Source organism: Clupea harengus, chromosome 6 (assembly GCF_900700415.2).
Source record: "Clupea harengus chromosome 6, Ch_v2.0.2, whole genome shotgun sequence".
In the NCBI taxonomy this organism is placed as follows: domain Eukaryota; kingdom Metazoa; phylum Chordata; class Actinopteri; order Clupeiformes; family Clupeidae; genus Clupea; species Clupea harengus.
In genome coordinates, this window is record NC_045157.1 from 20,539,306 (window position 1) to 20,564,912 (window position 25,607).

Genomic DNA, 25,607 nt, shown 5'->3' on the forward strand with positions numbered 1-25,607 from the left:
TGTGCACTATATATATATAGACTCATAATGAGATTAACCATAATAAGTATTTCATTATGAAAGACAAAGTCACTTTAGAACAAAGTTACCTCCATGTTCAGTGAGAGCACTTGCCTTCTCGGCAGTATGCAGACATCAGTTCTTCCCGGAGGCTTCGCCCTCATGTAACAATTTCAATGGGTCTCACTAGCGGAAAATAATTCCTGGTATTTATTCAACAAGAAGAACAAAAAAACACTGATGTGCACATCAAGCTACACCTCATATAAAAGCACTGAGAAACAGAGTTGTTTTCAACGCCATCTAGTGTCAAAAAATGGTTACATTAGGCCATCTACTGACTACATGGTACTCATCACAAGGGCGATAAACAATCTAGCCTGGCAATAATGGAGAAGTGGATGACTATGTATTGTGAAAAAATTAACTCCATATCGCACCTGACACATGAAAACTCATATCCTAACCAGGCACAGCAAAAGTGCAAGAGCACTTAAGGAACAAAATAAAGGAACTTCAACAGATGCCTGTACAGCTCATCTCAGTGGAAAAAGGAGAACTGGGCTTTGAAATCTTAATTTGAATAACAAACTCGTTTTAAAAGACTTGTAACCAGTCAGTTTCACTTGCTTCATAATCGAGAGAAAATGTCCCCATCCCTGGCCTAAATCCACGCCTTTTATCCCCAGCCCAATTTAAAAAAGAGTGAGAGCTCAGTTTCCTTAGTGCAAGAGCCTGAAGGGGAGGGTGATATTTGGTTTAGGAGCTTTGTTGTTTACAGTATGAGTGGCCTTGTGAGCCTAACTTGGGGGGGGGGGGGGGGGAGAGATAGCAAACTCTAATTGCTGTCCCACCCAAACTCCAGAGACTCTCAGCTGTGGCAGGCACAGTTCTTCAGCAGTTCATATCAGACCTGATACAATGTGAGACTGGGTCATTCCGAGGAGACTGTCAGTTGTCTCATAACTAATTCTGGCTTGAATATCAGAAAGCCACAGAAAGGCACAGAGAGCGTAAGGTGAGTCATAGAGAGAAAGGCCAGAGAATAGAAAAAAGAAAAGAAAAAGACGAGCTGCGTATTATGATTACTCGTCTACTCATGTTGTAGTCTCACACACTCAAAGTCACAGATTCACTGTGGGTGTCACATATTATTATTATACAGCGTGTTTATTTGTAAAGGGCGACAACAAGGAAGAGGAACCATGCCAAACACTTTGTGGTTATCTCAGTTGAGGCAAGTAAAGTGTTGGAGGCAGTTAAGTGAGAGGCGCAGCAGAGTAGCAAGAGTGGAAATGTATCGTCTTCCCCTTGTTGTCAAATACATTTATTTACAGTTTTTACAGTGAGCATTCCACCTTAACTAGCACTCTCGAATGCAGAACTTTCCCCGACTGAATTGGAAATGACCAAATAGGGTGAACAGAGAAAAATGGGCTACACTCACTAACATGCCACATTCAAAGACAAAAACTTGTTGAAACCACATGTTGATGATGGCCATTAGCTACTGTAGGACGGTGGATTACTGTGGTGTTTTCAGGTTCATTGAGAAATGAGTGGTGAGGTGAGCTAACGTGAGTTAACTTCACTCTTAATCTGAATGATCAGACACTGTTGCTCTCAGACATTAGGAGCATACTGTCATCACTCATGTTAACCAAAGTGTATCTGTTTGTCTGCATGTGGAGATAGACTGGGGGAGTTGAAAGCACCGGAAGTTCTAATCAGAAGCACAGCAAGAAGCATATATCGCTTGTGGTGTTTTACAAGACAATGGCAATCTTTGAGGGGACATTTTGAGGGCTTAGTCTGGCTGAAAAGCTCTTTGCCAACTCCTTTCTGCTCTCCTGGTTGTAAAACTCACCAAAGAAATTGTACTGTCTCATATATAGAAACATCTAGAGTAAATGTTTTGTTTTGTTGTTTTGCATAGGTTATGGTTAAGAGAAAGTGCACAATTCTGACATCCTTTACATTAGCCAAAATGGACCATGAAGTATAGGTTTTTGCCATCTACCATCAAGGAACCACAGTTAGATGGGCATTTCTGAACACTTTCATACAATTCTTAAATTTCCAGTAAAAAGCCTACTTGTTTCTTTTAATACTCGCCTTATATCCCTAAAAATAAATAAAACACTATACAACTACAATGACAGTAGGCTACAGACAGTATATTAGGAGTAGGCTTTAAATTCTATTTACATGATAGCCTTTCTACAAAATAGGCATGTGTCTACAAAGTGACATAAGGGATTACATTGTCAATGTTTCAATTCCTTGAACAAAACACTTTCCACGTTACCACCACTGCCATCCTTAAGTAAACAAATAAAGTGTTGGCATGGTGACATTAAAGTTAAAAACAACTGTATGTATGCTGGATGAACAGGTCTTTATTTAATTTAGTCTAATATTGTAGAAGGTATCAAATCGTTCCGTTTTCCATGCCTCTTGTTGGGGGGTCATAAAGACACGGAAAGTTTGAGATACGGTGAAATGTATCTTTGTAGATTTAAATGGGTTAACAAATCTCTTGTGCTAAGCAGCCTGCGACCTTGAAGTGCTAAAGGGGCGGGCCACCGGCTTTCTGAAGTCCCTCAGTTTCAAAAGTTGGTGGTCATGTCATTAGTTTCCTCCAGTCTGCTCCACCCGAAAGTTTTCTGTTAACAATCCTGTGTCCTCTTGCGGGGAAATGATCACCTGAGTCACAGAGCTTCCAGTCTCATTCAGATTTTCGTATTAGAAGAGTTTCATTAGCTTCGAAGACACGGCAGGAGAAAATAAAGAGAAATCTGCGTCTGTCAGACATGGTCGGACAAACCGAGTAACTTGCATGACCAGTTATTGTCCTCAACAATGAGGCGTTTACAATTATTCGCCTGTGTGTTCTTGAAGGCTGTGATCTTACTGTGTGCCACTGTAAAGGTAAGTAATGAGCTTTTAAAATTAGTTTTGAGTTTTGAGACTCTCTGGTCAGTCTCTTTGCTAACGGCAGTCGCGGCTGTTGTTGTTGCTACAGGTAACTATATTGTATAGCAGCCTACTGTTGTGAACAAGTTAACTACAAATGTGAAGCCTTTCTGATGTCATGTTTTGTGCTGTGATCTTGATATCAACCTGTTCATTTACCTAGTTATATTAGAGGGTAGGCTTATATTAAAATCTCATATGGGGATCAGTCATTAGGCGTTGGCATCATATTTCATTTCTACATGTCAATGCACTGCAGCATCATTTATAGTCAACATATTACCTGTGCAACTTACCTGTTCAATTAAGTGTATATATATGTATGTATATCTAACGGCCGACCAGGGGCCACATAAGGGCAAGGGTGGGCCAGTGCCGCCCAGATTGACAGCTGGCCCATCCAGGGTGATTTTTCTGATAATCAATCCCCCTCTCTCACACATTTCCCCTTTCTTTGCTGAATCATTGTTGTATCACATTGCGTGGTCGGAAATAAATTGATACGCTCAGGCAGCTGTGTTCCCATTTCGGAACTTCCCACTTCCAAGTTGAGAGTGTTCACATAATGACAAGTAGACCATGGTATTGACAGACAGGCTCATGAATGCACCATAAAACTATAACAGCTATAACAGTTATTAGACAGCATATTTTCAAATGTAAATAGACTATTTGCTCACTGCTTTGTTTGTGCCGTGTGTTTGTTTGCATGCACATGCATTATGCTTTACACAATTGTCTGTTCAAATTCTGTAGCCTGGATAACAATAGATATTTTCCATGAAGTGAATTGTTAACCAGAAGTTCACCATATCTATGCAAATCTCTGGAGGTGGTGGTTTCATATCTTCATTGGGCTGAGAGGCCCTTTGGTGGGTTACGGTGAAGATGCATCATAACTCCTGAAGTTGAGGTGGTACTGCACACCCAAATCTGTCAGACCTGGTGTTGTCTAGTTTATACATTGTTTGGTTAGTGGTTTAGGTCGCTCACTGTAAAGGCATGGTCTACTTCATTGAAGATGAAAACTTCAATGAAGTAGACCATGTTGTGTGTTGGATGGCTTCTCATTTCGAGGTCAAGATGGGACCTATAGTCAGTCATATTGCCTTTAAAAATGCATACCTAATCTCTCTCAATCCAGACATGATGGAGAAATTCACTGAGTGAATTAGTGATGGCTCTTCTCACATACTACTCTAGTTTACCACCTGCAACATAGCTACAAACATGCTCGCTAATACAAAACCTCTCAATCAGACTTTTAAAAAAGTCTAGCAAGTGTGGTAGATGAGGACGGCATGCTTCTATTTCACTCCTACATATTTGCAGAATACGTTTGGGTAAACAGATGTCCTCACAGACATGACAACGTGTTGGAGTCCTACCAATTGTTTGGGGGACGTACAGGTATCTGATAGGTAAAGATTAGAAGACTGCCAGCATTCAACGTCACTGTCCCCAAATCCCCATTTAACCTCTGATGCTGACCTTTCAATCTGTAACAAGCACCCATATCTATGACACCTCTGTCACTGCAGGACAGAGAGTTGACACGCAATAGCATGGCTTGTGATGTGCACAAACGAAGTACATAGCAGGGAATCCACCATTAATCTAGTTTTAACATTAAAGTGTAACGCATGTTCCTGCATCTTAAATTAGTGACCACACTTTAATTTGATTAACAGTGATATTTTTTGAATGAATGTTCAATATTAGATTTTAAGTTAGTTTGGGTCCAATACAAAACTATACAAATTAATACAATAAATATATTACTGTTTTAATCAGCAACATTAGATGACGAAAAGCATTATGTGGATGATTTCCATACTTGTATGGTGTTTGAATAGAGGACACTTCTGTAGCAATGCATACTGTGCTGTGTGTTTTTTTTAACCCTCGACTCAGCAAGTAATGACTCGGGAAAGTACAACATTTTGCATACATGTCCTGAGAAATTGACTCCCAGCCAGTCGAGGCAAAATCAACTGATAGGCTGCTAAACGAGGGGAACATTGTGACGTGGATATCTCCTCATCACACAACTGTCTCGGAACAAGGAAAGGGCAGCTTTCCTTATTCCTCTTAAACAGTGCTGAGGCCTTACAGTCCCTATGTAGGCGGGTCCCCTTTGTGTCACACAATACTCTGACATTTGGGAGTGAATTTGAGGACTTTAGCTTTGTCTTCATGTGAAGTCCTGCATACTTTCAGGCAACATTTGCATAAGCACTTGCATGCATGAATGCATAAAGTGCATACACGACATGCTTAAATTTGGCAGTTGCGCCACACAGTACAGTTTCATTTCCTGTTGAGGTTATTTGTACTGGGCATGTAACTCAATCCTCTTATCCATATGAGTTTCACCCTCTGAAAAGATTTCATTGAAATCAAGAGCAATGGGATATGGCCTGTTTCTCTGAAACAATACTCAAATCTGCTGCCTGACAGAAAATGACTATTGTTATCTCTGTGTTAAGTACATAGATTTAAATCTAGTGTTGCTGCACCTGTATATCATGATGCCCAATGATTCATCCTTTCGTTGAACTTTTAAGGGGTACGAAATTTGGCCTCTCGTAGGATGAGTGAAGTGAGTGCCTGGTTAAATGACTAGTCTCACAATGGACCCCCTCTAATACACATATTTTTTTCCAGCGGTCCAGTAATAAATTAGGTCAAACATTTTTTGCGAATTCTACATGTTAATTCCAAACACAAAGAGCTCCAGTAACCATGACCCATGGAAATGTGAATCCATTCTTTTGCACTGCTCAATGCTGTCATTGTGTGGAGTTGGAACGCCTGGATCCTGTGTGCCTTAGAACAGGGAAGAGAAGCAGTGGCTATTTAAAATAGCCAGTACTAACTAAAAAGGTCAGACCATTTCAATCAGGTTGCTGTTGCAGAGATTGTTTATGGCACAATTAGCAGATTTTTTATGCTGACCGTTAGTGAGATTATTTTCTGTAGTCTACACTGACAGCGCTGGCATTTCGGAGTCTGTTTTTTCTTCAAAGCAGTGTCACTAAAATGGTTTTGTCTTTCTAACCTTAGAATCATAAGAATAGCCTAGCTAAAAACTAGTTTTAGGAAGTAGCTTTAGCATCAACGAAACACCAGTTTGTTAGCCAGCAATTTATTTTCGTCTCGGATTCATTTTCGAGAGTAAAAATCTCAGTTTAATGCTATGGAATCGCACGTCACGTTTTTTTGCCAATGCAGCAGACTTTACAACTTCCCAGCCGCGGTCTCGAGTTCAACCAAACACCCACACAGCCAAGCAGGCGTGACGTAGTGGGCTTGTTATCACCCCGGTACAATTTAATTGGTAGGACAAATCAGTGACTTTATCAGTTTTGGAGTCAGACAGTCCACTGATCTGCCTTTTGGGAGAGAGCACATTGGATAGAGGAACGAATGTTTTTTTTTTGTCTTTCCCCCTACTGTTCTCTTTTACTGCCACCATGCAAATGTGAAGTCTGCAGGTCTGTACTGTATTTTTGCATGTCCCTTTTAACTGTGCTGGGCACTGAAACCCGAGCAGGAAGTAGGGGTCTGATCGGTTATACAATTATGGCCGATAGAGATCTGCAGTTAGTAAGAGGCCCGGCAGAGGGACAAGAAGGGAACAGCTCCACTGCCAAATATCACATCTTATTTCCCTAGCCCAAGATGGCTCTGGCGATACAGTGGCTGGGCCAGGCCATGTGGGCGAGAGGAGGCCTGAGGAGTTCTCTGTCTGTCCTGTGGAGGATAGCCCTGCGGTCAGTGCCAGCTCGTGACAAACACACAGAGCAGGCTAGGGCCCCTTTGATCTCTTATCAGCGGCATCATCCCTTTCCAGAACTTAAGAAAATATCCCATCTAAGGTATCAACAGAATTAAGAAATAGATAAGGTGTGCCATCATTTGAAAGCAGTAATCTCCAATACGCCCTGTTAGAGGATTAGTTAAAAACATTATCTTTCCAGGTCATATAAGGGCCTTAGAGTCAAGGCCTTATGGCCTACAATTTACTTCAGTTCTTGTAATCTGTTATAAACCAGGGTCAAACAGAAGAAGTTACTGTAAATGTGCTTCATTCCAAGTATGTTCCACATTCGAATGCTTATCTTTTTTGAAGACCTGAATGGGAGCTTTACTTTTGTTCAATAGAAAGCAAAACCAAACCAAGGCAGATTAAGTGTGTCTGAAGAAATTAATCATACTCATAGAATGTGTTGTTGGCGTATGTTTTTATTGTATTTCTCATATAAATCATCGTGTGTTTCAGTTATATGCGGAAAGTAAAAGTTCAAGAAAGCCTTTGTTTATTGTTCGGTCCAAGGAACTTGGATCTGTCATTAGAGGAAACACTGCTGACCTGAAGATACCACAGACTCTTGTTAATAGACAACAGCCAAGCATTTACAAGATGCACTGGACCGTGTCTAGAGACGAGTTTAGACGTAAACATCAGCTGTATTTCCTATAATTGAGGTTATCAAATGGATTTAGGAAAGCGGAACATGCCTGTAATGAAGACTTTAATTTCACAAGCTGTTTCTCCTGTTTATTGGATTTTTCATGTTTTTGTAACATTAGCTAAAGAATCAGAGAGCCAGTGAGTTGAGTTTCTCAGAAAACGGACCTATTCAGTTATCGTGTCAAGCATTAGCCAAGACAATTATTAACAAGGACAAGAGGGCAGGTTTTTTGTTCATTCCAAGCTCATTATATTTGCTTTAGACTTACTGTTGTGTTTTTGAAAACTGAGTGTGGTCTAGAGGTGTGTACTATTATTTCTTGCATAGCAATCCTTTCTTAAGCCAACCACCTTCAGAACTCACATTCAGGTAAACAATAACCGTAGTGACGCATACGTTTGGCTCATGGGAGGGGAACTGTGCAAATTGCTCAATGTAAGCATAGTCATAATCCACCGTTCAGTCTGCCCTGGACTTGATGTGGCCACAATGGAATAATAACACTTGGTCAACATATTGAGGAAATTACACAAAATGTTCTTTTCAAACCTTATCTGACGTAAGATTGGTTTTTTGATGTTGGTTAAAAAGTTTTTAATCAGTTTACTCCCATTTTAATGTGGAAATAATCAAATAGTCTCTAGTCTCAGGAGCATGTCTTACAGTGGTGGGTAGCGGAAGTGAGGCTCATTGAGCAGTACGGGCAGCTTGATGAGTGAGCCTCTCTTAAACTAGTCTCAACTCCAAAGGAGTCCAGGTTTCCATGATGTCAGTTACACAACAGAATGCAGGCGCTCGGGAGAACAGTGAGTGGGAACAGAGGACGAGCAGTAATGTTAGTTTTTTAAACAGCATTAGCTTAATTAGCTGGTCTTGCATATGGTAGCTTGAGGTATGCTGTGGTACTCGTCACACATGACTAGCCTTAAGCGTCGACTACCATGAGCAAATTCACCTCTGATATAACCGTTTTCCTCTGTGTGCTCTTTGGGGGCCGTCCACAGGAGGTGCATATGTAAATCAGCAGGTCTGCAAACAGCAGTTGCTTGAGTATGAAAATAATAGTTAATAAATAATGGTGCCCTTCCACTGCTTTTGTGTACCACAGTAAGATTACATCAACACTTATGCCTAATAACCATAGCCTCATTCCGAAGCCTATCCAAGAGACAACAAGGCTGGTGTACGGGCGTGTTAAGTCACGCATCAGTGGGCCAGGTTGCAGATGTCTTTTTTTATGACATGGAATAAAACTGCCTGGAGGTACGACACAGCTATAGGATGGCCTATACCAAGTGAACAGATGCGTTCAGAGCTTACATGTCCTGTACATGTACAGCCTTTAAAAAAAAGTTAAAAATAGAGTTGAATTGGCATTGTTGTTAATGTCATGCCTGTGTTGTCTAGGGGAAAAGGGCAAACCCTTGACTGGTCTAGGGCCCTTTCCTGTGTGCAGCTGTTGAGCGGTTGATAAGCCTCCCTCTGAGCTCAACCTCAGGCTTGTGAAGCCCCAGTAGCAGCCTGTGGTCAGGGCCTGTGAGTGAACAGAGTGTGCTCTGTCTTCTGTAGCTGACAGAAGCGAAAGGAAGAGTATTCTTTCAACCTCACAGCTGTTTATCTGGATTGGTGTAGGTTGATTGAACCAGTGACACTTGACATCTGAGTGAGACGTTCAGGATGGTCAGTCAGCTCAGAGATTTTGTCTGTGTTTTTTTGCTGAAGGAAAACTGTGAAATACATGGTTCTCACCACAGAACACAACATTTTCATGTTTTTAATTCATTGTTTTTCCTCTCTGTTGTTTGTTGACTTGCTCGACCTTGGACTCCAAATGTAGAGCAAATGCTTAATAAGTCACTACTGTGTGTGACACTTCTGCCCACCTAGAGCTGCTGGAGAGTTTTTGACTTACACAGCAACAAAATATTGCAATGGTTTCTGTTTGTTTGGTATGGTGTGTGACCGCTTACTGTGGGAAATTCAAGGCATGTGAAAGTATTGGTGGGTTTTGTGTTGTATAGGGAAGTGTGAAAGACATGAACATGTGACAGGAACAAAGCTATATGCTGACCCCTATTTTGTGCATCTTTCAAATTGGTCTATAATTCTTTCTATGCCCAACATGAAGAATAATTTCGTTACCTTATTTCCCTTTCCCTCACCTTTGTAATGCCATTGATGTTAAGCACACAGGCCACTAGCTTATTAACTGAGTTTCCTCTGGTATCTTAGCTGTGTTTGCTGTGTTGGTGGTGAAAGATTGGCGTGTTTTGACGGATTTCATGTGAAAACACCACTGTTATACTATATTATAATAGACGCTATTTTAGCTCTGAAGTTAGTGGCGGTTGCAAGATTTTGCAAAGGACTCAATGGAATGTCGGTCTGATGGGTAGGGTGTTGGTTTATTCTATGCAACAGATCTGAAGCGCACGCAACACACTATGAAGGAGAGAGAGAAGGAGGGTTGATTAGGAGATTCCATAGCGTAGTGTAAGTCTCTTCCGTGTTGGCCTTGCATCACTTTGTCTTCCAAAGGCAGCTTCCTTAGGTTTCTAACATCGCTCCTTGATCCGTTCTTTCAACACCACACGTCTCCCATAGCAAAAACTGATTCACATGCGTTGTAAGTATATGAAAAACACAAATATTCTTCAGTGGCATGATGGATCCAGTAATGGCCTCAGTGCCCCCAGCAGAGTGAGCTCAAGGATAAGCCTCAGCCTCTATAGTGGTTGTATGAGACTGGTGTCTGTGGTGCACAGAGCTGCAACTAAAGCTGCGTGGCAGAAACCACGTAGAATTACACTTGTGATTATTTGTATGTGAGAATTTTCAGTTTTTACTGCTTAAAGGGGAAGGAAGCCGTGTGGTGTCTTACACCGTCACATTCAGAATGGGGAAGCTTGGTGGTTCAGCTGTAGACTATATATAATGTTATTCTCTGTTCTGCGAAAATTTGATAGATTAAAGAGGCCTTTGGTAAAGCCATTCTTTGCTTATGTGCCCTTTCAGAAAGCCATTCTATGCTTATGCTTGCTTACCCTTTCTGTTTTTTTTTTAATCTTATTTTGTGTTTGTTGCAAATATAACTAATGATGTGGTCTCTGAAACTTACCCTGAAAAGATAACATGAAAAGGTTTTTCCAGAAGGAAATGCAGAGATGCAAAATAACTGGGCAGATCTGCAAATACACTGCCAGGCTCAATGTAGCAGGCGGTTCCATTTGAAGGCAAATATTTACACACATTTGCTCTGGTTCAAAAGAATTCTCTTCCTCAGCAAACCTGCAAACCCTAAAATGCATAGCATGATTTGACCATAGTCCACTGATGCTGATACAAAATATAATACAAAAAAGTCACATGCCTTGACTATTGACTATTGAGTTTATTGCAAAAGTGCCTTTGTTCACAGGTCATTCATAAACCCCCCAAAAATCCCTCTATTCACGGGACAGTCCAAGGAATGTCAGCTTTGGTTTTGTATACAATGTCCATCAGTCAGACACCTGCCTTCCTGAAACTAGAGTGCAGGTGGGGGTAATTGCACCAAGCAAGCTTAGCCATTTAGCCAGGTGAAACGTCGGTGGAGGTAGTCAACATCATGTGTTTGCTGAAGTATGACCATGGAGATTCGGGAAGTTTATCCATAATGACATTGTCGCTGTGTGAGCACTGAGCCATGCCCGCCCATTTGTACATGTACTACACAAAGGTCATGTGTGTGGTGGAGGCCTGGGCATGCTTTCACAGCGGTCAGGATGAAGGCGGAAGTGGTTGGCTGGTTAAAGACGGTTAAATTACAGTAGACAAGCAATGGTAAATTAAAACAAAAATATTATTCCTTTCTTTGTATGCCCCAAAATTGTTTGCAGTTTCAGTTGTTAACACAAAAAATAATTTAACTACTTGAATCACAATATGAATGTAGTCGAGTTACCAGCAAGCTACTGCAAAAATACATGTTAGTAAACTACTAGTTTAATTACATGTAGTTCACTACTCTTCAGCACTGAAAACTGAACTGAAATTATGCAAGCATTGGCGTATATAAACACAGGGTACAGCTGGTTGCTCAGTTAATCTGTTTAAATGACAGCCTACTTGCCTTACACTTGTCAAATGAAATGTCATTTTATTTGTAGTGTCAAATATGCAATAGATTTACATGGTTTCCATTTTTTTTTTTTTTCAGGTTTCACATACACAAGAATGTAAGTGCGTGACAGCCACATTTGCCCTATCTAAATGGTCTTCCATATGGTCTTGATCAATTCCTGCTATTATGTGTATTACATTATACTTCTCTCTTGCAAACAACTAACAGTCCTCCCTCTCTCCTTGCTGTAAAGGCACGTATTGTAACTATAAAGCTTCCATCACCACTACGGAAATCACAATAAACGCAGGAGATACCACATGCTATGTTCACAATACCACCTTCAACCAGACGGGGACAAATATAGTCGTGAGTGGACTGACGCCAGGAACCACATACTCCTTAACTATCAACTGCACCAATGACTGCTGCGCCAACTTCACAACACGTAAGTTTGCATGTCATTCCTTCAGCTTCCTACAATGACTGTACTCAGTGATGTTCTGACTCATGTCGTGAGTCCTCACGAAAAAGGACTTGCTTCAAAAATCTCACCTGCCTCCTCTTCCCCCTTCCCACATCCTTCTCATGCACGCACAGAAGCGGTCAGTCCTACTGTCACGCACATCAACACAACAACCGTGAATGTCACCTGGGCAGGGTATCCTGTTACAAATACATCAGTCACCACACGTAAGTTGCTCGCTGTCTCCTTAGGGCAAAGCCACTCTACCACCAGCACCACTCACACACCCACGCATGAGTCGGGTCGAAAGGCCTGACTCAGCACATTCAGTCATTTTTTATGATGATGCCATCATATTTCCCCCTTGACCAGCAGGAGCTCACAGGTTCTCTCTCTCCCTCACCCTCACCCTCACCCTCACCCTCACCCGCTTTCTGACACACACAGGCCCACAGGTCATCCTCGACTTAACAATCGTTTTGGTCACGTCTGAATCCGTGTCTCTTAGCTGGGACAAAGGGGAGGGCAAAAGTCCCTTCTTTAGAGTGCTTTGGGAAAATAAAGAGAATGGTGTGAACGGAAGCAAAAGCACCAGTAACACCTCTGCCGTGGTAGCAGGACTGAGCTCAAGCACTAAATATGAATTCTGGGTCAGATCAGTTGCAGCTGATAACCTGACTGTTGGTGACGCTTCAGACCCCAAGCCAGTGACAACCAGTAAGTTCTCATTTCGATCTTGATCTCAGTGACGCCTGTGTACTGGGGTCTTTCGTACTCTTAGTACTGTAGCCTGGTGCATTACCAGCCAGTGGCAAAGATCCTCGGCTGTTGATAAAAAGAGCCTGATGAACTCATGTCAGCGTGTCACCAAACTACCAGAGATCTCCTCTGAAACAGGAGACCTGTTGTTTATCATTTCTGGTGTTGTTTAACTGGTGTTGTTTTCAGCAGGTCGTCTGTTGTTTTTAAGGCTTCTCAAGATGTTTTTTTTTTTTTTTACAGACCCAGGAGTGCCTACAAACATCGAGGCCATCGATCAGGGGAACAGCTCTTTGAACGTGTCCTGGAGCAGGCCCGAGGGCAGTGTGACAGAGTATGTGGTGTACCTCGGTGGGCAGAACAAAAGCACAACGTCGCCACCGGTGCTGTTTGAAAATCTCAGACCTGGAACGGTATACAGATGCAATGTGACTTCAGTTCTTGGATCAGCAAGGACCCCCTCAGACACAGTTGAGTTGGCTACCGGTAAGTAGAGGTCTCGGTGATACCCACAGTCCTTCTGTCGAAGTGCCCGGAAATAATTATCACCCTCTTTTGTGTGTGTCTCACCCTATCCTTCTTTTTCTCTTCCTCTCTCTTCCTTATCTCTCCCCTTTCTCTCTCTCAGAGCCCAACCCACCAGAAGCTGTCAGCATCGCTGACAGGACCAACACTTCCTTGTCACTCACATGGAACACTCCTCTCCTGATGAGTGGAGTCACACCACTCTCTTACAATGCATCATACTCTTCTAGCTCATCGCAGGTGGTGCAGGTCACTGAAGCGGGCACCTCTGTTACACTGTCCAGTTTATCCTCGGGGACAGAGTACAGCATCAACGTGTCGACCATAGGAGCTCTAGGCCTGAGGAGCAGCATTGTCTCTCTGACTGAATACACTTGTACGTTTCACATAATTTTTTCTTGCTTCCACGAGATTGAGCCATATAAATTGCTTGATTTGGCATTGTTAAAGCTGGGATGTTAAACTGGCACCAGAAACAAAAACAAATCCCTAGTGATGAGGGATATTTTCAATTGTAATTGTTTAAACATTTATCATCTTTTTGTTCAGTTTTGTTTGGCTTGGTTAAAGTCTGCGTGAATGTTACAGCCATATCTGGTCTCCCCTGCGTTATTTAGGTTTTCCTTTGCCATCGGATAAGCTCCTTACTCATGTCTGGTTTTTACAGTGCCCAACTCTGTGGGGAACCTTCGTTGCCGTTCTGTGTCCACCAGTTTGCTGGAACTGGAATGGGACAGTCCTCTTGGCTATCAGAGTTACTACTCATACAGGGTCCAAACAATCTCTCCCACGCAGACGGACCAGAATGTGCCTGGAAACACTGCTAACTTGACAGGCCTTCAACCTGCAACTGCATATAACTTCAGTGTCACAACCACTATACCTGATCTCCAAGGGCTGCCTGCATATATTTTGTGCTATACAAGTGAGTTGTATTTTTTAATGAACAATTTGAAAAGCAGACCTGAACGTTTTATTCATCAGTTTCGAGAAGGTTATTATGGTTTTTACTTTTGACTCTTGACTTAACAAGATTTTTTCTTTTTTTTCAGAACCAAAGAGTGTAGACAATCTCGTTGCACAGTTTGTCAGCACAACCCAGATTCTCCTCACGTGGAGTCACCCAGACGATAAAGGGATTTACACATATGAAGCACTGCTTGTACATGCGCAGGGCCAGAGCAAAAGCACCTCTGACAACAGCACAACCTTTGAGAACCTGGAACCTGGCACCGATTACACATTCAGTGTCACCACCAAAGCCTATGGCGAGACATCTGAGCCCTCTGTAGCCTCCTCATTCACAAGTAAGAACCCATTTTCTTGTCACACCTTGTTGCACCTAATCTTTCGATTCTCGACCTGACTTAACACTTCTGTCAAACTGGAACTTTAGATATTAGCCAAAGTTAGCTAAAGTGTACACACACACCATGAAAGAGATAGACGTTTGAAGGGTCGAGGTCCAATTAAATGGCCTCCAGGCTTTTGCCTGTAAGATTGTCTGCAATTGCACTGAACGGATTCAAATGCAGTGTTTTCCTGACCTGTGTTGACCTTTTGTAGACGTTGGGAAAGCAACAGGCCTGACTGCGATTGGAACCAACTCAACCATGGCAGTCAACTGGGTCAAACCCAGTGGGAATGTAAAGATGTACATAATCACCATAAAACAAAAGGAAACTCTGATCCAAAATGTGAGCCAGAAGAACAATCAGGAGGTGGTTTTCGAAAACCTGCGGCCGGGCAAAAACTACACAATCACCGTGACAACCAAAAGTGGACCATTCCAGGAGGTGTCAGATATGGTCAAGAATGCCACATGTAAGTTGCACTAAGACCAACATGTTTTAGCAGTCCAAATCAAACACACTTTAGGTATGTTAGGTGTCTTTACTCCCTCTTATTGCAAAAATATTTCTTTTTCATCCATCCTCAGATCCCAACCCTCCGAGGGAGCTGCAAGTTGAGCAATACACCAACAGCTCCATACGTCTGAAGTGGGAGAGGCCTCTAGATATGGATGTGGGAGAGTACAGCTTTACTGTGTCCTATGAAAACACTCAAAGTCTGACTAAGGATGACAATATCACCGTGAATAACCTGCTCTCAGGCACTCAGTACAGCTTCACAGTGAAGACTGTGGGTGCACTTGGCTATGAGAGCACAGCGGTCACAACCCAGCAGTACACCAGTGAGTCTCAGTACAGATTCAGCATGCTCTCTCTCTCTCTCTCTCTCTCTCTCTCTCTCTCTCTCTCTCTCTCTCTCTTTTCTGCAGTTTTTGCTACACTCACAGGGGGCAAAGGAGACCTTTCAGTTCTGTCTGCCACTCCTATTCACTATACGTCCCAAATTGTGCTTTAAGTTAATCGTACATAGTTAAACTGGACACAGAAGTGTTATTTCAAGGCCTGGTGTCGTTCCAGAACCCAACTCTGTGAGTGAGCTGACCTGGCTGAACATCAGTATGGAGACTGTGACGGTGGAGTGGACTCAAAGTGACGCTAAGGAAGGCTACTCTTACCGGGTGGATGTTTCTTATCCCAACGGGACGCAGATTAAGCAGCTCAACGTCTCTGACACCAGTGCAACAGTAGGGGGACTGCAGTCTGGAGGGAGGTACAATGTCACTGTCACCACTCAAACTGCAGGTGGCACTCACGCTCCAGCCAAATCCATCACCGCGCTCACAAGTAAGTTCTGGTCCCTGAGCTCCATCACTATCTGTATGTCCGATGGTATATCAGAATCAAAATTTCAAACGTTGGATTAAGTGGGTGAATCAGTAACCTGTTTAGGCTTTCAATATAATGCATTTTAAGCAGATGTTTTTGTTAGTCAACACGTTTTTGAAAGAGGTACTGCCCGCTTAAATGAGTTTTTGAGCTGTGAACTAAATTATATGACTGAACTTTAATGAAACACATCAATGCTGGTGTCAGTATTGACAAAAACATTTTTATAAAAATCTGCATTTTATGGGTTGAAAATGGCTCAACACGCCATCTACTGTTTAAAATCATCCTGAACCGATGCTGATGAAGAGACACAGTTCGGGACTTATCTACACGAAATTACATAAAAAAACATCACGAAATTAATATACAAAAAAAAGCATGTTATCGCCCTCTAATCAGCCCCTCTGATCTTAAGAATGTTAACGAGCCCCCTCAGTCCCTTGCCAACTTTTTAGAATTTTTCAAAATTATGCAGTGGGTGGAGTTAGGCTCAGAGCTGGGGGTGAATTTACACTTGAAGGATTATGTTGTTGTTTGTGTGTGTGTTTGTGTGTGCACGCAGTGCCTGTTTTTTCATTACTATTAGGCCGTTGCTGGTATTTTTTCTTTCCTTGCGGAATGTGTGACATCGCTGAATTACTGATGAGCTGCCTGGGCCTCTTTCCCCCCAGAACCCTACCCCATCACTGGGTTAGTAGCCATCACACAAAATGACTCTGCTGTATTCCTGAACTGGACCAGACCCATAGACTTCCCTCCAGAGGGGTCTTACTACATAACTACCAACTGCAGCAAGGCCCAGCCTAACCTGACAGTGGAGGCAGAAGCCATCTACATCACAGGGCTGAGCCCAGGCATCTCCTGCTTCTCTACTGTTTATAGCCAGGTCAATGACATCGCTGGAGACGCCGTCAGCATCTCATACAGCACAAGTACGGAGGCTTGTCTTTCATGGCTTGTCTTTCTTTAAATTTAGGATGGGCTCACTATTCATTTGTTTTGGTGGTTTGTCATGACTATGTGCTGCCTTTGACCCTAGACAGATTTTCAGTCACAGGACATAGCTTAGCTTGAAGGAGTTCTGCTTCTCCTGCATGTTCTTAATCACTTCTCTCTCTCTCTATCTCTCTCTCTCTCTCACATGCGCTCTGTTTCATTCACTCTTCCTCATTTTCTCACAGAGCCTCCTAAAGTCTCTCCTGAAGTCACGCATGTCGACACAAATGGCATCAATGTGACATGGACCCCCGTGAAGGGTGTTGACAAGTACATTGTCTCCTTGGCCACTGCTGGAGTCACCATTCGGACTGTTAACATTAGCAACAATGAGAGCACAAATCAAAATTTGTCACTTGCGTTTTCACACCTGCTGCCCGCCACCATCTATACGGTCACCATTACGACAGTCAGTGGTTCCTTCAGTGAGCCGTCAGATCCAGTTACCAAAGCAACCTGTGAGTACTCAAACCGGACTGATTGGATTGTCTGTAGTAGATGTACAATATCATTGCTGTATAGTCAGCTACATCTTGCTTCCTTCTTGGCTGAACTTCACGATACATTACTAACATCAGCTGAGATTGGTTGTCTGAACTGTCAGCTTCACTCAACCGTTTTGTTCTTTCCTGTAGATCCTACCCAGCCTGGAGAAATAAGAATCATAGACAAAACCACAGGCTCTATCACACTGTCATGGGGAAGTGCTCCAAACATGACCAATGCCAACTTCAGTTACATTGTCAGGTATGAAACTGGAGCTCATAGCAATGAAACCATGACCACAAACACCACCCGGCTCCTGTCCGGCCTGAATTCTGGAACTTCCTACAACATCTCTGTGTCAACCATTGGTCCGATGGACCTCAAGAGTGAACCGGTGTACCTGTACTATGTGACGACAAGTAAGGCTTTTGAACTGCCAGTACATACTACACTATACCTTCCATGCAAACGGTTTATGACCAGTCAAACTTGAGATGATAAAATATCAGTCTTCTCTGATCCCTTTCTTTGTTCAGTGTGTTATCCGCGGCAGGTGACAACGATAGGTTAACTTCAACCATTGAACACGGAAGTGTACATAGATAAGAAGTCTCGCATCCCCCCTAACTCTGGTGCATGTCCTCTTGTTTTGGCAGAACCCGAGAGTGTAACATCTCTGACCGTGTCCACAACATCCACAAACAGCATCACAGTTCAGTGGACCCCCCCCTCTGACGTCAAGGATGGATATAAGTATAGGGTCAGTGGCACCAATGGAGGAGCCACTAACACCACCCAGCTAAATGAATACACTTTCAGCGGTTTAAGTGCAGGAACTAAATACACCTTTAGCGTTCAGACCCTCACTGGTGATGGCACAGCAGGAGCTCTAGTGAATACATCTGACTGCACAGGTGAGCACTGGCCATGAAGCTGTGGAGCTCAGTTGGTTCTTGTCAGGCACTGGTGTAGAAATTGAGTTGTAATTATTTTAGTAGAGAAAAGTGTAAAAGTGACCTTGTTGCACAAATTATCATTTGTATTTCTTACACACTGATATTTATTTTCCTTTTTCCTGCGTCTGTTCATGTTTTTTTGTTCATGTAAAGTCAAATCTGCACCTGGTGCCTGTTACATTTGACCTCAAAGTTTGTCTGCAGCAATAAGCCATCTGAGAATATTTCAACTGCTGTCAGCATATGCTAACCATGCTGTATTTGTGCTGTGCAGCTGCATCGGTGGTGTCTAAGTTAGACTGTTATGGGCCCAACCGGACTGATGCCATGCTGAGCCTAACATGGGCTAACCCTCCTGGCTCAAATATGGGGTTTGAAATCGAGCTGGGAAACTCCAAGCAGTTCATTCACACATGTAACCCCAGTTGCTCCTTTAACTTCTCTGGTCTGGACTACAACACCCTGTATACTGTTGCCATCTTGACCACTGGCTGTGGAAAGAACAGCTCTGTTAAAAGCATATCCTGCAAGACTGGCATTACAGGTGTGTGTGTGTTTGTGTGTGTGTGTGTGTGTGTGTGTGTGTGTGTGTCTGTCTGTCTGTCTATCTGTTTGTCCATCAATTTTATAAGTAGCTTCCTACCAATGGAGCCTCAAGATGTGAGGTGTTACTCTTATACTCATATTCAATTCAATTCAATTTCATTTATATAGCGCCATAACAATACAATTGTCTCTAGGCGCTTTACAGAGCCCAGAGCCTGAAACCCCCTTAGTGCAAGCACAATGGCAACACGGGCAAGAAAAAACTCCCTGTTAGTCAGGAAGGAACCTTAAGCAGAACCACAGCACATAAGGGGGAACCCATCTGCTTGAGGTCGGCCGGGTGGAGATAGGAAGGGGGGAAGGGGGAGGGTTGTGTGGCAGAAGGGGAAGGGAAACAACAGGTGTTGTACATAGCCTGCATTTGGTAGATGTACATAATATATATACAGACATCCAGTGGTAAATACATGATACAGACAAGACCAGTTTAGTGGATATACACTGTGCTGATAGGGTATACCTTCATATACCTTCTTGGAATCTGTAAATCTTTAGTGTGACAGAGACATACATTCTGGTTAGCAATAACTGTGTGTGCTTGATAAATGGGACCTCTCAAGCTTATCTGTCCTGATGTGAGATAAAATGGCACTGCAAGGACTGGACATGCTCATAAATGCACATTTATGGTTCTATACACATCTGATTGCTCGATTTGTGTGCTTCTTGTAGTCCCTCCTAAGACCAGCACTGAAGGCAGTGTGATGGCGACTGACATAGAGTTCGACAAGTTCACTCTTCAGCTGAACCCCAGCCTCTTCAACGACACCCACGGCCCTGTAGTCAGTTATGCCATCCTTTTGACCTCAGATCTTGGTATGATTGTCAAGATATATGTTCGGAACTTCTTTTATGTTGGTTTGAGTTTTACGTTTTGTCATCTTTGTACATTATGTTTTTATTTATTTCATCATATATGTGTTATTTTCCCAACAAGGGTCATTAAGTGGAGGGCCAACCCAATACCTGACCAAGACCTTTTCAGACTGGACAGCAGGACAGACCGACACATACCTAGCTGTTGGTCAGGAATTCCCGTCTACAAGTCGCAGCTCAGATACGATCTCAGTGGTGATAGGAGATGGGTCTCAGTGGCAGGGATATGTAAACGGGCCACTCAATGCAAAGGGGACGTACAGGTAAGAGCACCCTGGCAGACTGACCAGAATGACATTGGATCTTCAGATTTAAAAACAAATGGAGATTGTCCTCGGTAATCTAGCATTCCGCACATCATACAGTTGTTATCTCCTTGATAGTTTCTCAGGGTTGCATGTATAGCATATTTGCAGGCCTATATGCAAATATCTTATAACGTATCTAAATGTATTGACCTCTTGTGATGGAACTCTGTAAATGACCCAATGTTTGTGTAATGGGCATGTACCTCTTTCTGTCACCTTCACAGATATGCCGTTGTCATCTTCACCCAGATGAAACTAGACAATGGACTAATTTCAGCAACAGACTCATACTTTTCAATCACAGAGTTTCACACGACAACAGTATATCTACCTGAAAATCCAGGTAACAACTATTAGAGCCCAACGAAAGGCATCACCAGTTTCCCTAAACAGCTCAATGGCAGTTATAGCCATCCTTCTTCCACTCTCAATCACTTAAACATTACATTGTTTAAGGTGTAGGGCATATAACTTGGAGATAACTATGCCATTGTCATTCTGTGTGTCTAGCTGTCATTGGTGGAGCCATAGGAGGTGCTGTTGCAGCAGTGGTCTTTCTCCTCATCATCACTATGATTTTTGTTGTCGGCTTACGGAGGTTTGTGTAATTACCAGCACCTTTGAAACAGTATGCAAATGTACGATCCATCATGTGACATATCTTACAAGAGTTATGTTTAATTTTAGGAAGAAAAATAAAGAGGACACTCCAGGAGTGCCCATCCACTCCATAAGGTCAGTTTTGTTCAGAAATCATGGCCCTTATGGTCATATTTAGTTATTTGTTTATTTAATTAAAACATGAAAACATTTGTTACATTTTTTAACTTGGCAATTGTTGATTGCTAATCTAAAATATCCCTCTTTTATTTTTACAGAAACAAAGTGTAAGTAATTCCCTCTAAGGACTCCTGCCACTGATCTATGTTGGGTATTTCCAAACATGTTTGAGCAGGTTTTACTTGACTGTAAGATTGTCCCTCTGTGTAAATTATGTCATATATAGAGTCATATTTTATTGCACAATTATTGTACATTTATGATCTTATTTTTTGGTTTTCTTGGCTTTTACAGAAGTGAACCTATAAAGGTGGAGGATTATGAAGCTCACTACAGGAGGCAAAGAGCAGACTCCTTCTGTGGCTTCGCAGAGGAATTTGAGGTGAGTTCTCGGATCTCATTTCCGTCATAGTTAACTTTCATGTATCATATTTTACTTAAAAAAATGCTGCTGGTTGTCCAGTAGCTCGAGGCCATTGTGGTACAAAGATACTCTAAGGGAGATGTTGCTAATAGATGTAACTGTGTACACTGTCATTTGTCATTCATTGTGAACTGTAGGCCATGCATCTGACATGGGTTTTGTAAAGAACATATAAGAGTATACTAATTGGGCTTCAGATGATTGTTCTGTAACTGTGTCCTTTCCCTGTGACGCATAGGACCTGAAGCCTGTGGGTATTGCTCAGGCAAAGAGCAGTGCTTTAGCCCCTGAAAACAGAGCAAAGAACCGCTACAACAATGTGCTACCCTGTAAGTCTGAATAAGTGTGTATGTGTGTGTTTGTGTGTCCTCTGTATGCACACAATGCCTATAGTACTAAAAAGTTATTACACATATATAAATTGTTGGTGTTTTTCTAATCTCCCTCTCTCTGTTCATTATATAGATGATAACTCACGGGTCAAGATGTCTGTCCATGGCAGTTTGTTTGATGATTACATCAATGCCAGCAACATGCCTGTATGTATGCCTCACTGTGTGAAGGACTCATTCATTCATCTAAACTTGTTGATTTCTTATATTTGTATTGCGTGTTTGCGACTGAGGAACATTGTTAATGGGAGCGCTGGCGTGTTTGTTCCAGGGTTATAACTCCCGTAAGGAGTTTATCGCGGCCCAGGGCCCCTTGCCTGGTACAGTGAATGATTTCTGGAGGATGATCTGGGAGAAGAACGTTCACACGGTGGTCATGCTGACCAGATGCAATGAGCAAGGACGGGTGAGCTGTGGACCATGCAGGCGCATACTGACACTCTATTATAGCCAAGTCAGCGGTGTATATAACCTGATTAATGTCCTATAGGTGAAATGTGAGGAGTACTGGCCAGCTGAGTCTAAACATTTCAGCAATATAACTGTGACCACGACTTCTGAATTTCCTCTGGAGGACTGGACCATTCGGGACTTTGATGTCAAAAATGTGAGTTATTTCGATTGAAATTATTTATATTATTTCAACCACAGAACCAATAGGGCTCCACTGACAACTGGAGACGTTTTTTTTTTTTTCGTAGACCCTGATGAAGTTATTTAGGTTGAATTTGTTTCCAGTCAACAGCCCATTTTGACATAAACTTTAAATATTGCCCTATTTACTTTCACACCGTAATTTAACTGATTAGTCATTTCATTAATTCAGTGCTTTCTGGCACTTCTGAAGGCACTTTATAAAGCATTAATTGCACGGGTTATCATAATTGACTTTGGACTGCTCCCGGCAAGTGAAAGTGCATTTGTAGCATGCCCTGTGCTCCTCTGTAGATGAAGACGGCAGAGACGCGTGCCGTGCGGCACTTCCACTTCACAGCCTGGCCAGACCACGGCGTGCCGGAGACCACTGAACTGCTCATCAACTTCAGACACCTGGTGCGGGAGCACATGGACCAGTACTCCCGCCACTCCCCCACCATGGTGCACTGCAGGTCAGCAGCCATCAGCACGAAACTCTCACCAACTCCCCATCACCCCCCCGCTACTCTCCCTATTTAACTCACTCATCTTCTTCACTGTCTATTTACTACACCTTTCCTCAGTCCTGTTTATGTGAGAGAGTCTGTGGTCTAAAGTCTGAAGTCTGTATTTTTCCCCTGTAACACATAGTGCTGGTGTGGGACGTACTGGGACATTCATTGCCATCGATCGGCTCATCTTCCAGATAGAGCGAGATGGGCTGGTTGATATCTATGGAATCATCCATGACCTCCGAATGCACCGAACGCTTATGGTACAAACTGAGGTGAGTGACACGACTTCCTGTATGTATTGTCAAGTAGGAACATCAACTGTATATACAGGGTTAGTCTGTGTATAGAGGACCTATATACAGTCATTGAGTAGGAGACTTTAGCTGATGAATGGTAGAAGCTCCTAGAAATGTTACACTGAAAACTGATGTGATTCTTTTTTTCCCAGGACCAGTATGTGTTCCTGAATCAGTGTGCCATAGACATTATCAGGTCAAGGACGGGCACCAACGTGGATTTAATCTATCAGAACACCGCTGCCCTCACTATTTATGAAAACTTTGAACCCATGAAGAAGTCCAAAAATGGATACCACAAAGCCTAGGTGTCACAGCCCCTGAGCAAGCTTGGCTGTCTCTGTGACACCGCTGAAGTACCAGTTGAATTATTTCTTATCTATTGTCTTAATTTCCATAGAAGGGATTTTCATTTAAATATTCATTTATATATTTATTTAACTGTAAGTATGAATGTGCAGTTCTTGAAGGAATTGCACCGTTTCAATACATAAAGACCACTTATGTTTTCTTAGCTTGTTTTGATCATTTCTATGAACCAGGTACTATCAGTGTAATTTCTTGTACTGTTATGTAGTTTACACACTGTATTGATACTGTAGATGTATTAGGTGTGCTATACTTCAGACTTTCAAAATGATTTATTTTTATATATGTTAAAAATAATTAATTTGTCTCATTTTATTTGTGCAATACATCATGTCATCCAAATATAAATATGCAAAAGTTTTATTTTGGTTAATATATATCGCACTCAGGACATCATTTATTATATGCTTTAGGTTGTGCATAAATGCTGATCTTTAAGGATGCTGTTAAATATTTAAACAGATTTAAATGCTATATTTGAATGTATTTTTTATAGACTATGATATTGTTGCTCAAATATGAGCACTTTCTTACATTCTATCGGTTACTTTCCTCTTACTGTAGCCCTGCCCCACCCTCACCCTACATGCACTGAAAGCCTTCTTTATTCTGTTCTTGTTGGAGGTGGTGCAGGCCACGCAACCTTTATTTGGGTTACCTCACAATATAATGCATTTAGTTATAAAGACAACTGTTTTCCCTATCAAGCACAAGTTAAAACAATGATGGATCATATATAAAAATGTGACATTTTACCTACATGCTTAGGTATACTTTGATACATTCCACTGCCATATTGTAACATTATTTCAATCATCATTTCATTGTCCGTCATTTCAAATGGTAATTTGTTATTTCGAAGTAATTTCTTACTTTCTCTTCCTTACCGTGAGAACATGCTTTTGTCACATTTTCAAAAAAGGGATCTTAATTTTATTAGGGAAGGAAGGGTTGTAATTTTGTATGCACTATGCCTGTGACTACTGTATGTTTTGTAATTACCAACATCTTTGTATAAATGTGTGTGTGTGTGTGTGTGTGTGCTTGTTCCATAAAAATGTAATTGAAACATTTCAAGTTGTGTGTACCTTAAACAGTTCAATCTCTTGTTATTCTCACGCTAAACTCTAAAAGAGAAATGCATTATGCTGCTTAAGATGAAAAACTATACATGTTCATATAGTGGAGTAGACTTAAATAACACACCTCTCTAAATATACTGTTGGTTACTGTCCTTTATGTGTGCTTTTATGTATCTTTGGTTATGTATGGGCTACCAGTCCAGCAGTAATACGTGAAGCAGACAACACACTGTTCTGAATTATGTAGCTGTACGTCACACCTCACCCATGCAGCCCATTTTCTTCTGAAAAAATACTGACATGTCTGGGGACCTCACTGACTTTTCTAAAACATTTCAAAACATGCATGACTTTTATTTCAACATGTAGGCCTACAGACAGTTCAGGTTGCCACTGTTATACCGGACGGACGGCACTGAGTCGAGAACTCCCTTGTGGATTAAAACATTACACCTGGATGGCATGATAAACTAGGCCAATTACAAACTTCCTGTCTCTTTCAAACAGCTGTTTGTCTTCAGTGTATGACAAGAACCAATGTAATTGTTCTGCGTTTTGTAGCATTTGCTTGTGGGCACAATATACAATATAATCATGCAGCCACCTTGGGATCACATTCCCCATAGCTAAGGCCAAACGGTCCTAATCTTATACTACGGTAAAGAAGTAAAGTGAAACGCTTGAGGTGTGAATCTACCCATCATTCTTTTGGTGCAGTGCTGCCTCAGAGCTCACACAGAGGAGCTAGCCCTCCCTAACTCTCTGTCTCTCTCTCTCTCACACACACACACACACACACACACACACACTCCCCTCCACATCATCCACCAGCAACCCC

General features: G+C 42.1%; 1 protein-coding gene across 5 annotated transcripts; it reads left to right on the forward strand.

Annotated features, from left to right (window-relative positions):
• Window positions 1–2,580: 2,580 nt before the first annotated feature.
• On the forward strand, window positions 2,581–24,756 carry ptprja (protein tyrosine phosphatase receptor type Ja). Of its 5 annotated transcripts, none has more exons than XM_031569318.2 (31): window positions 2,581–2,931; window positions 11,653–11,671; window positions 11,810–12,004; window positions 12,160–12,249; window positions 12,470–12,739; window positions 13,025–13,267; window positions 13,410–13,682; window positions 13,974–14,231; window positions 14,359–14,613; window positions 14,873–15,130; window positions 15,246–15,500; window positions 15,736–16,002; window positions 16,719–16,979; window positions 17,229–17,501; window positions 17,679–17,948; window positions 18,186–18,443; window positions 18,760–19,029; window positions 19,764–19,907; window positions 20,029–20,230; window positions 20,500–20,618; window positions 20,786–20,873; window positions 20,963–21,010; window positions 21,154–21,162; window positions 21,350–21,437; window positions 21,718–21,808; window positions 21,945–22,018; window positions 22,143–22,277; window positions 22,362–22,478; window positions 22,820–22,980; window positions 23,159–23,294; window positions 23,471–24,756. In XM_031569318.2, the coding sequence occupies exons 1-31, from the start codon at window positions 2,863–2,865 to the stop codon at window positions 23,624–23,626; spliced, it is 5,352 nt and encodes a 1,783-aa protein (XP_031425178.1). In that variant the 5' UTR covers window positions 2,581–2,862; the 3' UTR covers window positions 23,627–24,756. The 5 variants fall into 5 exon arrangements, with proteins under 5 accessions (XP_031425178.1, XP_031425177.1, XP_031425180.1 ...); XM_031569317.2 differs by having other exon boundaries at window positions 2,582–2,931; window positions 12,157–12,249; XM_031569320.2 differs by lacking the exon at window positions 17,229–17,501 and having other exon boundaries at window positions 2,583–2,931; window positions 12,157–12,249.
• Window positions 24,757–25,607: the final 851 nt, after the last annotated feature.